The sequence below is a fragment of the Xenopus laevis genome, chromosome 7S (assembly GCF_017654675.1).
Source record: "Xenopus laevis strain J_2021 chromosome 7S, Xenopus_laevis_v10.1, whole genome shotgun sequence".
Taxonomy (NCBI): Eukaryota; Metazoa; Chordata; class Amphibia; order Anura; family Pipidae; genus Xenopus; species Xenopus laevis.
The window spans coordinates 112982982-113000522 of NC_054384.1; the positions used below are offsets into that span (position 1 = coordinate 112982982).

At 39.6% G+C, this 17541-nt stretch overlaps 1 protein-coding gene across 3 annotated transcripts in view; it reads left to right on the forward strand.

Annotated features, from left to right (window-relative positions):
- The window catches only part of aspdh.S (aspartate dehydrogenase domain containing S homeolog), a 36296-nt gene extending 20724 nt beyond the window's left edge, over window positions 1-15572 (forward strand). For all 3 annotated transcript variants that reach the window (XM_018227177.2, XM_041571837.1, XM_041571838.1), the window contains 6 exons: window positions 5497-5641; window positions 7830-7914; window positions 8584-8733; window positions 9827-10053; window positions 11423-11580; window positions 15460-15572. In XM_018227177.2, coding sequence (XP_018082666.1) covers window positions 5497-5641; window positions 7830-7914; window positions 8584-8733; window positions 9827-10053; window positions 11423-11580; window positions 15460-15497 — 803 coding nt within the window. In that variant the 3' untranslated portion in view covers window positions 15498-15572. The remainder of the gene's footprint in view (window positions 1-5496; window positions 5642-7829; window positions 7915-8583; window positions 8734-9826; window positions 10054-11422; window positions 11581-15459) is intronic.
- The last annotated feature ends 1969 nt before the right edge of the window (window positions 15573-17541 follow it).

Consider the following 17541-nt stretch of genomic DNA (forward strand, 5'->3'; position numbering starts at 1 on the left):
TTCTGAAAATTGTCACAAAGCTTGAATTTTACCCCATTATATGCCCCACATTTCCTAACTTATCAGCATAAAACATCCTAAATATGAACGCCAGGGGTCTACTAAACACTTTGATGCCCAATATGCATAGATAAACCAAACTATGTGGCGCACAGAGACCCCCAAATGACAATAGTGTATATACATTTTCACGGCTGACGCGCGCTGGCTGCTGCAATATGAGCACCTGGTGTGTGTAATATGCGACATTAGACCCCCCTAACAGTACAGAGACCCCAGAAAACCATATATTTTCAGAAAGTACACATTCTGACGAATCCAATATGGGTAAATATGTGTTTCTACTGCAAACTGCCAAACTGCAAAGCAATGCTGAACATAACGGTTTTTATCAAATTTCTGAAAATCGTCACAAAGCTTGAATTTTACCCCATTATATGCCCCACATTTCGTAACTTATCAGCATAAAACATCCTAAATATGAACGCCAGGGGTCTACTAAACACTTTGATGCCCAATATGCATAGATATACCAAACTATGTGGCGCACAGAGACCCCCAAATGACAATAGTGTATATACATTTTCACGGCTGACGCACTGGCAGCTGCAATATAAGCACCTGGTGTGTGTATTATGCAACATTAGACCCCCCTAACAGTACAGAGACCCCAGAAAACCATATATTTTCAGAAAGTACACATTCTGACGAATCCAATATGGGTAAATAAGTGTTTCTACTGCAAACTGCCAAACTGCAAAGCAATGCTGAACATAACGGTTTTTATCAAATTTCTGAAAATTGTCAGAAAGCTTGAATTTTACTCCATTATATGCCACACATTTCGTAACGTATCAGCATAAAACATCCTAAATATGAACGCCAGGGGTCTACTGAACACTTTGATGCCCAATATGCATAGATATACTAAACTATGTGGCGCACAGAGACCCCCAAATGACAATAGTGTATATACATTTTCACGGCTGACGCGCTGGCTGCTGCAATATAAGCACCTGGTGTGTGTATTATGCGACATTAGACCCCCCTAAAAGTACAGAGACCCCAGAAAACCATATATTTTCAGAAAGTACACATTCTGACGAATCCAATATGGTTAAATAAGTGTTTCTACTGCAAACTGCCAGACTGCAAATCAATGCTGAACGTAACCGTTTTTATCAAATTTCTGAAAATCGTCACAAAGCTTGAATTTTACCCCATTATATGCCCCACATTTCGTAACTTATCAGCATAAAACATCCTAAATATGAACGCCAGGGGTCTACTGAACACTTTGATGCCCAATATGCATAGATATACCAAACTATGTGGCGCACAGAGACCCCCAAATGACAATAGTGTATATACATTTTCACGGCTGACGCGCTGGCTGCTGCAATATAAGCACCTGGTGTGTGTATTATGCGACATTAGACCCCCCTAACAGTACAGAGACCCCAGAAAACCATATATTTTCAGAAAGTACACATTCTGACGAATCCAATATGGGTAAATGTGTGTTTCTACTGCAAACTGCCAAACTGCAAAGCAATGCTGAACATAACGGTTTTTATCAAATTTTTGAAAATCGTCAGAAAGATTGAATTTTACCCCATTATATGCCCCACATTTCGTAACGTTTCAGCATAAAACATCCTAAATATGAACGCCAGGGGTCTACTGAACACTTTGATGCCCAATATGCATAGATATACCAAACTATGCGGCGCACAGAGACCACCAAATGACAATAGTGTATATACATTTTCACGGCTGACGCGCTGGCTGCTGCAATATAAGCACCTGGTGTGTGTAATATGCGACATTAGACCACCTAACAGTACAGAGACCCCAGAAAGCCATATATTTTCATGAAAGTACACATTCTGACGAATCCAATATGGGTAAATATGTGTTTCTACTGCAAACTGCCAAACTGCAAAGCAATGCTGAACATAACGGTTTTTATCAAATTTCTGAAAATTGTCAGAAAGATTGAATTTTACCCCATTATATGCCCCACATTTCGTAACGTATCAGCATAAAACATCCTAAATATGAACGCCAGAGGTCTACTGAACACTTTGATGCCCAATATGCATAGATATACCAAACTATGTGGCGCACAGAGACCCCCAAATGACAATAGTGTATATACATTTTCACAGCTGACGCGCTGGCTGCTGCAATATAAGCACCTGGTGTGTGTATTATGCGACATTAGACCCCCCTAACAGTACAGAGACCCCAGAAAACCATATATTTTCAGAAAGTACACATTCTGACGAATCCAATATGGGTAAATAAGTGTTTCTACTGCAAACTGCCAAACTGCAAAGCAATGCTGAACATAACGGTTTTTATCAAATTTCTGAAAATTGTCAGAAAGCTTGAATTTTACCCCATTATATGCCCCACATTTCGTAACGTATCAGCATAAAACATCCTAAATATGAACGCCAGAGGTCTACTGAACACTTTGATGCCCAATATGCATAGATATACCAAACTATGTGGCGCACAGAGACCCCCAAATGGATATATAGTAGATAAAATTTACAAGGCAAAACAAAATAAGGCAGTAAAGGGTGAAATGCAAAAAAATCCAATAAAACCACAAAAATCAATGTTTTTTTTCCAGACTAGTGTTATCGGCCGTCAGAATCACAGTTTGAATATTTTAGATGGGCCAAACAGGTTCTACGGCTAGAAACAAGTGAACACAACATATGCAGAGCTGAAAATGCAATAAAATGGCTAAAAATTCAATAAAATGGCTAAAAATGCACCAAAATACCCAAAATTGCAATATAATCACCGAAATAACATACAAAAGGTATTGCACAGTACGGTTAGCGAATACGCTATGCGTAATGGCAATAAAACATTTTTTTCAGCCAAAAAAAGAAACGATGCGATAAGAAAAAAAAAAAAAACAGCCACAATGCCATGTATGTGCGTGTGCGTGTGTACAAATGGTAAATTACATGTTATGTGCGCGTGTGTGCGTGTGCACATGTGTGTAAGTGCAGTGAGTGTAAGTGACCCCCCCAATCCCCAAAAATGTATGTGTAAGTGTGTGTAAGTGTGAATCTAAGTGTGTATTACTGTAATAAGTGTGTGTTGGTGTGTTTGTGTGTGTAATTGTTGCACTAACCTGAAAAAGTCGCTGGAGACTGTTGCAGGCGATCAGGAAGAGCCTCTGGAAGATATCTGCCTCGTGGTTCCTGTCTGTGTGCTGTGGGGGCGGAGATCGTCGATCCGGTGCAGGCTGCAGCAGCAGGACACGTAAGTAACACGTGCCTGCTGCTGTTTTTGGGCCCCTGGGCGATCGCGCCCCAGGGGCCACTCGATCCCCTGCTCTGCTCGTTGCCTAGGGGCAGGGGATCGAGCAGGAACGGAGCGAACGGCTCTAACAGCCGCTCCTCCGCTCCTGAACCAGGAAATGCTGCAGAACGTAGAATCTACGTTCTGTGGCATTTCAAGTACCTTTGCCACAGAACGTAGATTCTACGATCTGTGGCATTTAAAAGGTTAAGGTGCCATGAGTTAGGAAATGTAGGGGGGAAGGAGGGGAGCCCCAAAAAAATTTTCGATCTTTTTCAGCCTATCACCCATAAAAAATGAAAAAACGCCAGCGCTTTTTGGGACTTAGAATTTTTTTTTACTTTTTTTGAAGCAATTCCTATCTACTCTATTGCACTTCGCCTGCTCTGAGGTGGCGAAGGAAGTCTGGCGTATAAGGTAGCGTTCAGAATAATTTGCGCGTCAGTGAATTTGCGTAGTTACGTCCATTGCGCAAATTTGCCAGGCGTAAGGGTGCAAAGTAACACTAGCGAATTTACACCAGCGTCCGTTAGTGAATCGGCAAATTAACGAAAATGCGCTACGCTGGCGCATTCACGCTAGCGTTAGCCGCTTCGTCCTTTAATGAATTTGCCCCAAGGTATTTGTACCTGGATAGAGAACTGGCTAAAAGATAGACTACAAAGAGTGGTGGTAAATGGAACATTTTCTAATTGGACCAGTGTTGTTAGTGGAGTACCGCAGGGCTCTGTACTAGGTCCCTTGCTTTTCAACTTGTTTATTAATGACCTGGAGGTGGCCATTGAAAGTACTGTTTCTATTTGTGCAGATGAGACTAAATTGTGCAGAACTATAGGTTCCATGCAGGATGCTGCCACTTTGCACAGTGATTTGTCTAAACTGGAAACTGGGCAGCAAACTGGAAAATGAGGTTCAATGTTGATAAATGCAGGTTATGCACTTTGGCAAAAATAATATAAATGCAAGTTATACACTAAATGGCAGTGTGTTGGGAGTTTCCTTAAATGAGAAGGATCTTGGGGTCTTTGTAGATAACACGTTGTCTAATTCTGGGCAGTGTCATTCTGTGGCTACTAAAGCAAATAAAGTTCTTGTATAAAAAAGGGCATTAACTCAAGGGATGAAACATAATTGTGTCTCTTTATAGGTCCCTGGTGAGGCCTCATCTGGAGTATGGGGGCAGTTTTGGACTCCAGTCCTTAAGAGGGATATAAATGAGCTGGAGAGAGTGCAGAGACTAAGTGCAACTAAACTAAAGGAATATATATATATATATATATATATATATATATATATATATATATATATATATATATATATATATATATATGTGCTGAGGATAATTAGAACAGGGTTGAGTTGCTGGACAAAGCAATGTAACTATGTAAATATGGAAGTCACAGCATTTGGCAACATTAAAAGGTGTTGTGTTCAAGTAAATCTCTATCATTCCATCAATACTGATGGATTAATATCACAGCATTTCTGTTATTATTAGTCTCTATCAAGTTAATTCATTCCTTGTGATCACCGGCATCACTGACCCACATTAAGAACGAAAAAACTGCTGACTCTGCACCTGCACCTCTCTATTGTAAATATAGATTTCATGTTCATTATTATCATCCTGTATTTTCTATAAGGCCCATAATTACTTAGAGCTTCACCCAAGTTGTTCATAATTCACAAGTACAGGATACACAGTAGATAACAGATAAGTACTACTATAGTTTATATAAACAAGCTGCTGTGTAGCCATGGGGGCAGCCATTCAAGCACAGGATACACAGTAGATAACAGATAAGTACTACTATAGTTACTGTTTCTTAAATGCATTAGCCATGTGAGGGGAAATCTGTACATGCATGGGGACAACATAGAATTTGGCCAATCGACTTCTATAAATAACAAAATATTTCACTCTGTATTTTCCCAATTGGAAAATAGCAAGAACTTTCCTGATCCTGATTTTCCTGTCTTTCCAGTCTTTTCCTCTTCCTAATTTTTGAGGTTAACCTTCCTCTTACAAACAGAGCTCCCTACCTGCCAACTGGCCTGTTCTTTAAGGACGTAGGATACAGAAAAGTAGAGAAGTAGGGAGTTGACAGTTTGATTCTGAGGGGTAAAATAACGTCTTTCTAACCTGCTTTGCAATGTATTTGACAGGAAAGTATTTGGTAGACAAAATATTAAGAGAAGGTGCAAATCATTCCATGGAACTTGCATTTGTCTGGAACAGGAGGAAGGAAAACCTAGAAGGGAAGGTGGAGCCCCATCTGCAACTTCATGATCTCTCGGACTTTCATCAATGGTAAATATATATGTGTATAATCAGTTCTAGACATACTCACTTTATCCACAGCACATATTTGTACCTTAAATGGGACCTGTCACCCTAAGAAATAACTGCAAATCATTTTCTTTCATGTTAGTTGAGCAAAATAAACTTTATTTACACAATTATACAGTGAGGGGGGGAATGATATATAGAAAGTGACAATAAGTGACTGCACTGTCTCTATGACTAAGGCAAACAGGTGGGACAGGCAATGTATCATTTGACAACTCAGATTTTTAAAAACTTTTATTGATGTTAAAAAAAAACAATAATAATTTGGGTTTCATGCATAATTACTACTTAAACTACTTTTATTGCACAGCTTTTTACATGTGGGGGACAGGTCCCCTTTAAGAATTTTCATATATATATATATATATATATATATATATATATATATATATATAGATAGATAGATAGATAGATAGATAGATAGATATTTTTAGCTTTATTTTGAATCACTAATATCATGTTTTCTTTTTAAAAAGAAAACATGATATTTCAATCAATTTGCGTATAGAGAGTAAGAGAGAACAATTCTTAATAAAAATGTTTTCATGCAATTTTCAAAACGAATAAAATAAAACAATAAAAATGAATAGTAGAAGGAAAAGACCTTAAAGAGTGAGTTCAGGGATTTTTGAGCAAAGATTAAGAAAGGGAAATTTCAAAGAGACTAGGAGTTACTTGTGAGATTTACATGAATGGAGATGTGAATCGAATAACAGATATTGATCCCTATGAGTGGGTTTTCTGTATACTTCTGTTTTCAAGTTACCCCCCGTCTAAGTCACTGAGTTGATGCTGCTGACAATTGGCCTGAGTGGGGGTTAATTCCTTGTGTATCTTGGAGAGTCTGTATAAGCTTGGGGTGGCTTCTCTGGGGTACAGGTGATGATACAAAGCTCGATTGATGGCTTCCTTCTTTTTAAGTTGTTTCAAGCAATGTATCACCTTTATCTTGTAACTGCTTGCTGGTTCTTTCCTTAAAGGAGAACTAAACCCTAAAAATGTCCTATTCTCTATAGTGAACTTATTGCACGAGGCTAAAGTTTGAGCTTGTCAATAGCAGCAATGATCCAGGACTTCAAACTTGTCACAGGGGGTCACCATCTTGGAAAGTGTCTGTGACACTCACATGCTCAGTGGGCTCTGATTGGCTGTTGAGAAGCTAAGCTTAGGGCTCGTCACTAATTATCCAGCAGAAAATGAGCTTCCCTGGCTGTAATATAAGCTGATGCTACAGGTTTGCTGATTATTCAATTCTGATGCTAATTGCACTGGTTTCTGTGCTGCCATGTAGTAATTATGTGTATTAATTACTAATCAGCCTTATATTGTGACATTTCTATTCTATGTGTACTGTATATTGTGAGTGGCTCCCTAAGCTCAGTAAGTGACAGCAGCACAGAGCATGTGAATCAGTGAATCAGCAGAAAAGAAGATGCGGAGCTACTGGGGCATCTTTGGAGACACAGATCTTTACTGCTAAAGGGCTGTGGTTGCCTTGGGCTGGTACAGAAGCACAAAACATCATGTTTAACATTTCTAGCCTGAATGAATTGTTAAATAATGATCTATATTAATTTGAAAGTCAAGCTTGAATATATATATATATATATTAAAAGCACTAGATCAGAGCATTGAATCCCTTCATAGGAAATGGATATCAAACTCTAATGGCAATGGCTAGAGTATTTATTACAATTATTATTATTATTATTATTATTATATATAGAGAGTACATTATCTCCTACGTCCACTAAGGGTTTACCTAACCGACTGGACGATATAGTTTTATCCACAATCACAATAACTATGTTTCTAGTGAAAATAAAACAATGCATCAAACTCTTTAACTATTTGAACTATTTGAACCATTATTTGAATGGATTTTCTGACTTTCTGTTCTGGTGCCAGTGTATTTGGGTTCATTTGATGGGATTATCTGTGGTGTGAGTGTTTATTGTGATACAGTTGTGTGTTGGTGTGTAACCCTAAACTAACATGAGCCTCAGACTATGGGCAGTCCTAATCATGTGCCGTTTATGGAACCAACCCAAGAACTGCCCCTGATTTGGAGAAGTGGAATGAAATATTTAGAAGTAATATGATTTTGCATTTCCTTTTTGGAGAATTCACCCAATGTTTATGGTTTCAGGAAAGCGGATCTGATTGTGGAGGTGGCCCACCCCTGCGTAACGCTGGAATATGGGGACAAATTTCTTTCTACAGCACATTTTCTGGTAATTATTTCCACTAACCCTAAACTCTAATGCCTTTGGGTCATTGGGTTTCAGGAGTCACATTTTCACGCCCAAAACCCTGTGTGCTGAGTCTTCGGGCAGAATATGTACCATTAACACATTGTATTAATTCATATTGAAGATTGAGGTCCCTCTGGTGATCCAGCTCTGACATAAAACTGCCCTTTTCTTTTTCTGCCAGTTGGGGGCAGAGGGTAAAGCAGAATGTTTGTCATTCTATAGTAACCCAGGGCTTGCACTCTATTGATTCAGCAGCAATGGGTGCAGGATTCACATTCCCAAACTGTAGAATGAAAGTGAGAATGGAACCAGGATCCCCTGTGGCCCCTAAAAGACATTGTACCTACAGCTGCTGCTGCTGCCGGGGGGGGGGATATTTAAGGAGCAAAATGTTAATGTTACTGACATTATTTACTATTTATTCACTGAAACTATTGACATGTGATCTCTAAATAAATCTTATCCCCATATCACTGGCATACACATAAAATGTTGTAGCAAATACATGTGATTGGGATAGGATTGTGTTTGGGAGGAGATGACTGGAATACTATGAGGAGGTCCCAGTTTGAGATCATGGATGTGTTTGGGGTTGTTCTAGTTCCCCGGCATATAATGGAACATATAAACTATAATATCTGTCTGTAGGTTGGATCTCCCACTGCACTCGCAGATGAAGCCACTGAAGTGAAGCTGAGAGAATGCGCCAGGCTCTCGGGGTACACTCTGTATGTCCCTTGCGGTGCATTGTGGGGGGCAGAAGACATCTTTAAAATGGCACAAAGAGGTAGTCTGAAAGTAAGAGCCACAATCAGCTTCTATTCAAATATTATGTGAAAACACTGCATTGTGGGGTAACAAACCAAAACCAAAGCACTTGTCATTGGTAAATGTCTCCTGTTGTTCAACCCCCACCGGGATGTTACTCTGCCCCATAAACTCCTCCCACAACTTCTGCACCCGCCCAAACTGAATCCTAAAATCTCACGTAGAGCAAAGATGTGACCACACAGAGATCCAGCCGTCCCATATTGTTCCTTTTGTGCCCCATCTGGTTTATACTGCGATATGTTTGTGATTAGTCATTTGTAATGTGGTCCGGGTGCCCCAAACCACCCCCAATCCATTCCATTCCAACTAGCAGTGTTTATTGGAAATTACTGGTTTGGGTGACGGGCTTGTTACTGTGAGGGATGAGCTGATATGTGTGTGTCATTATATCCTCAATGACATTAAATAAACCTTGTCTGTGTGTGTGTGTGTGTATATACATATACATATACATATACATATATATATATATATATATATATATATATATATATATATATATATATATATATATATATATAGCCTATGCACCACAGATACAGCTGCTCTTTATTAGTCTCCTCCATTTAGTTCCATCACAAATTCAGCATTTCACTTTCCATGGTGTACCCCCAAACTTACTTTACTACATGAAGTCTATCAAGTGCCCCCCAACAAGCTTTATTCCAAGGGTCCGTCCAATATTAATGCAGAATCTGTGACCTAAATCGCCCCACAGCTTTGTGAGAAGCACAAGCAACTCAGTTGTACTGTACCCCAGAAATCCCCAGAAATTCCTCCCGAGGGTGGATAAAAAGGTAGTGAGGTAGTTGACATTTGTATTGACCAGTTTATTCCTGGATGTGAGCAAATTAATTCTGCTGCAGGGGCAGTAACACCCAATCTCCCCAAGAGAAAATAATCAGATCTAATACAGTCAAACCCTGATTTTATGAACCCCGTTTTACATTTTCCCGAATTTTTTATTTTTTTGACCCCCTTGTAAAACGTAACATCGGGGTTTGCCTGGTATATATTTATTGATGGAAACGTTTTGTGATAAGTCCCTCTATATTTGTAGGGTCTTAAAATTACTATGACAAAGCACCCAAAGAGTTTCCGTCTAGAAGAGCCTTTAGCTGAGAGGAACCGAGAAGCGATGAGTAAACGGACAGTTCTGTACGAGGGTCCGGTGCGCACACTGTGCTCCTTGGCTCCCAATAATGTCAATACAATGGCCGCCGCTTGCATGGCTGCTCATACACTCGGGTTCGATGGTGTGATTGGAGTTCTGGTGTCTGATCCAAGGTAAGAAACACTCACATATAGGATACAACCTCTAACCCTAAACCTAATACAAATGTCTGAACACAAGGGTCCATGGCCAAGTACTGGAATCCTTCTTATATTGACCCTATAAAATCCCACCTTTCCCTGGAGCCTCTCCACATTCAGTTTTCTTCCAACCCTCATAATTAAGTCTGACACCAGTTGCCCAAGTTATTAATTAAGTTATTAATTACTGCAGTTCATTGAGTCAAACCTAATGGCACAGTCACAACTGAAACCCAAAAAGAGTTGTTTAATGTGAATATGTTCAAACCAATCCCTGCCAGTTATTTTTCTCACAGACACCTGGGTAAGGGAGTGGGGTAGGGGAGGGGCTTCTGTTTGGGATCAAAGGGGCGGAGCTTACCCATGCACAGAGGATGGCCAGGAAAGGAAAACCACGGTGTAGTTTTTCTTTCCAAATGATATAATAAATGATATATGTATATATAAAGTTCAACACGACCTGCATCATACTCTCTACTCAAACAGCGCCCCAAAATTATGCCAGGGACTTTTTGGGCTTTGCCAATAAATTAATTTTCTACAAATCTGAGACTACCTTATCCCTCTATACAGACTTCACTTACAAAATCCCGTTGCTTTTAGTTGATGATTTTGCCTCCCCTGGAAAATTTCCTACAGATGCCCACGGACCCCTGGCAGGGAACTTTGTGCCAGTACAGTAGTTATTATTATAGAGAGTCAGCTCTGTAGTCAGAGCTGTGTGAGCATGTGACCATCTGGGCTGGAAGTAGTGGCAGGTGGAATAGACACAAGACTTGGGTGCAATGATGGGGGTGGGGTGTTAAGCACGATCTCTTCTTTCTGCCCTCATACTGAATCTTTTACCCCAACCACCAGGGGCGATTCTAGCCATTATGTTGCCCCACCCCTCCCCATGCACTCACTTTTAGAGCGCTGGAGAGGGCAGGAGCGGTCCATGTTGCTTAGTGCAGAGAGTGTAATTGCGCTCTCTGCACTAGAAGAGCTGAATTTCCGGGTTGAAAACCGGAAATTCGGCTCTTAGTTACCAGAAGTGCCATTTTTGCCTCCCCTGGCAACCAGGGGGGTGCTGCTGCCTGAGGCGAGTAGCTCAACTCGCCTCATTGGTGGAGCACCCCTGCCAACCACTGCGAGACACTTACCTCCCTCCCACGAGGTGCCCAGCAGAGTTACATAGGGTGCCGTGGGCTTGGCTCAGCTCTTATGACTAGTGACATAACTGCCATGTTGGAGGGAAACACGTTGCCTTTGTAATGGTCTCAGTGTATACAATTGTATAACAAAGTTGTGAGTTGTTCCTGTTTGTGACTAAAAGCAGAATTAATATGAGGGTTGGTTGCAGCATTCCAGATTGGCATTTTGTGGACATCGAGGTCACCGGATCAACCATAGAGAAAACAGGCCAAGTGTTCAGTGTTAAAACAAAGAGACAAAATCCTGCCATGCCATCTTCTGTCACGGGCAGTGCCACCTTCACCTCATTCTGGAGCAGCCTTCTAGGTATTTCTTTCACTCAATACATTTCTTCTAAACAAAGACTCACAATATCTCACAAGCATTGCTAAGGTGTCGCCAATATATAGTGGAAATGACACATGGACATGCCCTTCATTGGCACGGGTACAACTGACAGTGTCTATAGGCAAGTAATGGAATTCAAGCCGGGTCACAAAATATTTGAGTTGAGTTCTGCAGGTTAGAAGGGAAAAGTCTCAAATTCTAATATGAGGTCAGAACAATATAAGGGAAATATCACAGCACCCCCCGCAGGTAGTGATTCCCCTCAGGCTGACCAATTACAAAGCAAGTTCATTTTCCCTCATTATCCACATGCGCTTCATTAATGATACATGGAGGAAAATGATAACTTAGTAAGTTAGATTGAAAAATAACACACGTCCATCAAGTTCTGCCTTTTATGTCTAAGAGAAACCTACCTGAGTGTCAGTGGATCAAGAGGAATCTATCTATCTATCTATCTATCTATCTATCTATCTACTGTATCTATCTATATCTGTCAATGTATCAGCCTGTACCACTGATTCAGGGAGAGAATTCCACATCTTCACAGCTCTCACTGTAACACCCCTTCCCTCCTTAACATGGAATCTCCCTTCTTCTAATCTCATTGGCTACCTCCTGTGATGGAAGGAGATACTGGTAAATATATTATAAAATTCCCTTATTCAGTATATTCATAAATAGGGATCATATCCCTTTATATATTTATATATAGTGATCATATCCCCCTTATATATTTATATATAGTGATCATATCCCCTTATATATTTATATATAGTGATCATATCCCCCTTATATATTTATATATAGTGATCATATCCCCCCTTATATATTTATATATAGTGATCATATCCCCCTTATATATTTATATATAGTGATCATATCCCCCTTATATATTTATATATAGTGATCATATCCCCTTATATATTTATATATAGTGATCATATCCCCTTATATATTTATATATAGTGATCATATCCCCTTATATATTTATATATAGTGATCATATCCCCCTTATATATTTATATATAGTGATCATATCCCCCCTTATATATTTATATATAGTGATCATATCCCCCCTTATATATTTATATATAGTGATCATATCCCCTTATATATTTATATAAAGTGATCATATCCCCCTTATATAGTTATATATAGTGATCATATCCCCTTATATATTTATGTATAGTGGTAACAAACCGCACTCCAAGGAATTTCTTGTGGAAAAAATCAAAAAACTTTTATTTCAACGTTTCGGCTCCTCTACTGGCGCCGTCTTCAGGAAGTCATATATATAGTGATCATATCCCCTTATATATTTATATATAGTGATCATATCCCCCCTTATATATTTATATATAGTGATCATATCCCCCCTTATATATTTATATATAGTGATCATATCCCCTTATATATTTATATATAGTGATTATATCCCCTTATATATTTATATATAGTGATCATATCCCCTTATATATTTATATATAGTGATCATATCCCTTATATATTTATATATAGTGATCACATCCCCTTATATATTTATATATAGTGATCACATCCCCTTATATATTTATATATAGTGATCATATCTCCTTATATATTTATATATAGTGATCATATCCCCCTTAACTGTCTCTTCTCCAGTGTAACCAATCCCAACTTGTCTTTCCCCATAACTGATCCCTTCCATTCCCTTTATCAGCTTAGTTGCTCTTCTCTGTACTTTCTCTATTTCATTATCATCCCGTTTGAGCTGGGTCCAAAACCGCCGGCCTATTTTAGATGGAGCATTACCAGTGCTCTGTAAAGTGGAAGAATGACCCTCTTCCACTGCAAATTTCTGTTCCTAAATACAGCTCAAAACCCATTATGCCCTTGTAGCTGCTGACTGACTGATGTTGCTGCCAAAATAAATAAATAATAAAACATGAATGAGCCCAGGCCACTGCAAGATTATTATAAAAATAAAATATCCACACTTTAAAAAAATATAAAAAAATATTTTTTTTAACCCATAGTTAAACCTTGTAATTATTTATATAGCAAAGTGTTACAGAGTAAAAATGGGATCAGAGAGCTTTGCTTCCAAGAGCTGACAATTCAAAGGCATGGGTATATTTGAAATATAAGGAATATGAAAACAATTGGTGATTTATGATAAAATGATGTCTGATCAGTCAAGATGCAGTGAATAAGCTTTAAGGTAGAGTTTGGAAGGAAGGGGAGAGTCTTATAGGGCAAGGAAGAGAAGCCCCAGAGAAGTCTGGAATAGGATGTAGTGATTAGAGAGAGAAGGTCAGAATCAGAGTACAAGAGCTGAGATAGAGATCAGAGATAAATGGAGGGCTTCATTGTTAAGGGCCCTAAATATGAGTGTTAGGACAAGATGGCAAGAGAGAGACATTATGAAAACATGGAAATGGATGAAGACAATAGGGCAAGATGGAAACAGTAGGACAAGATGGAGACAGTAGGGCAAGATGGAGACATTAGGAAAACATGGAAATTGATGGAGACAATAGGGCAAGATGGAGACAGTAGGACAAGATGGAGACAGTAGGACAAGATGGAGACTGTAGGACAAGATGGAGACTGTAGGACAAGATGGAGACATTAGGAAAACATGGAAATTGATGGAGACAATAGGGCAAGATGGAGACAGTAGGACAAGATGGAGACTGTAGGACAAGATGGAGACTGTAGGACAAGATGAAGATTGTAGGACAAGATGGAGACAGTTTGAGACAGTAGGACAAGATTGATACAGTAGGGCAAGATGGAGACAGTAGAAAAAGATGGAAACAGTAGGGCAAGATGGAGAATTTAGGAGAAGATGGAGACAGGAACACAAAATGGAGACCGTAGGACAAGATAGAGACAGTAGGTACAAGATGGAGACATTAGAAAAGATGGAAACAGCAGGACAAGAAAGAGAGAGTAGGTACAAGATGGAAACACATTAGGAAAAGATGGAAACAGTAGGACAAGATAAAGACAGTAGGACAAGATAAAGACAGTAGGACAAGATGGAGACATTAGGAAAATATTGAGATATCAGGAAATGATGGAGACAGTAGGACAAGATGGAGACAGTAGGGCAAGATGGAGACAGTAGGATAAGATGGAAACAGCAGGACAAGATGAAGACAGTAGAACAAGATAGAGACAGTAGGACAAGATGGAGACATTAGGGCAATAAGGAGACAGTAGGGCAAGATGGAGAATTTAGAAGATGGAGACAGTAAGACAAAATGGTGACAGTAGGACAAGATAGAGACAGTAGGTACAAGATGGAGACATTAGGAAAAGATGGAGACATTAGCAAAAGATTGAGATATTAGGAAATGATTGAGATAGCAGGATGAAATGGAGACAGTATATCAAGAAAGAGACAGTAGGATAATATGGAGAGACAGTAGGACAAGCTAGAGACAGTAGGACAAAATGGAGACATTAGGAAAAGATGGAAATGGATGGAGACTGAAAAGCAAGATGATTACAGTTTCATCCTCATTTATTTATATAAAGTCAGAAGTTACACAGAGCTTTGCATTGATATATAACAAACATGGGTTTTCACAATAATTTAAGAAATGGGTAAAAAATAGGACTGGGGGCTCTACCCTAAAGGGTTATGTACATTTGAGACATACGAAAGATGAAAACAATTGGTAATTTATAAAAACTGATGTCTGATCAGTCAAGATACACTGAAGACCTGAAACACCCATGCCATGAAATATTGCAGTATGGCAGCACCACGGACACATTCTTTTGTTATGAATGTAACGTTTACTTTCCTGTGAAACATTTATTATTGGACTCAGTAATAACTTCTCTTTATTGTTCTTTCAGTTTGCAAAGGTCACGGTGGAAGAGTTTACATCTGTTAACATTGATTTACCATTTGTACAATATACAATGCAGCATGTTTAATATCATTAAATGTCAATATTTCTGATCAAGTATTTAGCAAGCCAGATCGGATAGACCAAGTGCCCTGAATAAAATTATTATTATTACCCCACATATATAGGTGCACATAAAGATGCCAACCCCCGCAAATCTGCAACAATGAATACGGCCAATCACATCTAAACTTTAATGGGGTTATGTAATAAAAGGCACTAAATTTGCCCAGGAGAAGTAACCTATAGCAACCAATCAGCAAGTAGCATTTACTGATCACCTGTTTAAATGTAAACATCTTATTGGTTACTGCTCCTGGGTAAACTCAGTGTCTTATATTACATATGGGAGTTAGAGTTTTTCCCATCTTATCACCCATTTACCAGGGAAATACCACACAAACTTTATATTTCGTGAAAGTACAGCCATTCAGCAATTTAGGCTGCCAGTGCAGTTCTTTATAGAATTCCATGGTTTCCTAACAAAAAACTAAAAATAACCTCAAAGTCGGGGTTTTCACCAAACGTAATGGGAACATGCTAAATATCAATGAGCAGCTTCTTCTATAAACATGTGTGGGTGCAAGTAAAGATGCAAGTGTCTATTGAGTGCTGCGACCGGCCAAGTTACCTAGGGAGCCTGACCACAATGCAACGTACGCAAATTCCCGAATGGACGCGCATGCGCCAATAGACTCTGGACAAAGCGCAAAGAGGGCAATGGTTTGGGGGTAGGAGGCAGAGACGGTATGTGCCTAGTGTACCCCCAGCTTTGAGCCCTAGACGTGTGCCTACTTTGCTTACCCCTAGTTCTGGCCCTGCTTCAATATCTGTACAACTGACACAACTAATGAAATGAATCTAAATGGCAAGAGGCTGCCCCCGAAAACTTAGAAGAGTATTGAATTTGTGGTTGGGCTCCTGTCCTGATGCACAAGCTATTCTAAGACATGTATGATACACTGCTGTATAAACACAGTCAAGCTCCTCATGGGGACTGAAATGTCACAGCTTGTCCTGAGACACCAGAGGTTCCCTATAAACACGGATGTCCAAGCCATGGTGGCCCCCAGCTGCTGCTGAATTGTTACTCTGTAGCAAACATGGGCATCTGCAGAGAATTGTTCAGAAGTTCTTATAGAAATCAATAGCCAATAGAGTTATAACAGGGCAACACTTCCTGCCTGGAATGACCAGTTAATAGAGGGCACCAGAGGTTCTTGCAACAAAACAAAGAGAAGTTTATTTAGCATCCATAGGGTCACATACATGATTTGAGGCAGAATTAAATACATATGAAACAGCACAATAACTCGGAGCACCGTGTGACATCCCTATAGGGACATCTTACTAGTTTCTAAATGTCTCGGGATCTCTGGACAATAACCTGGATGCCCACACATTGGATCAGGGAATACACATAACCCAAGTCCCTATTACGATGAGCATTCAAGCACAGATATACAAGCACAGATATTACATTTCCTATGATATTTTTTTTTAAGGATCTTTTTATTTGAATTCTCAAAAGGTGTGGGGGGGAACAGAAGGAAAAAAGGGGAAAAAAACGTAAATACATATACATACAATTTAGTCAGCGTACAGGGCCAACTTGTCCTCCAGGGCGCCCAATCGGAAGCCCTGTACCATCGCCATTTGACGCAGTTTAAGGGCAAGGGGCTCTATAGCTAAAGCGAAGAGCAGGGGCGAAAGTGGGCATCCCTGCCGAGTACCCCTTGACAGAGTGAAGGACTTGGAATTTATGTTATTGACTCTAATTTGGTCAGAGGGGGCCTTGTAGAGCAGCTGAACCCATTTGACAAAATTTGAGCATTACAGCTCATAGATATTGCCACTCTACCGAGTCGAACACCTTTGCTGAGTCAATGGACACCACTACTCTGTTATCATGCTCAAGTTGGAGGTGGGTATGGAGCCGTCTAAGATTTATAGCAGTGGACTTGTGGTTAGGGTGAATTATAGCAGCGATCACCTTTGCTAGCCGGGTGGCCAGGAGCTTAGCAAGTAT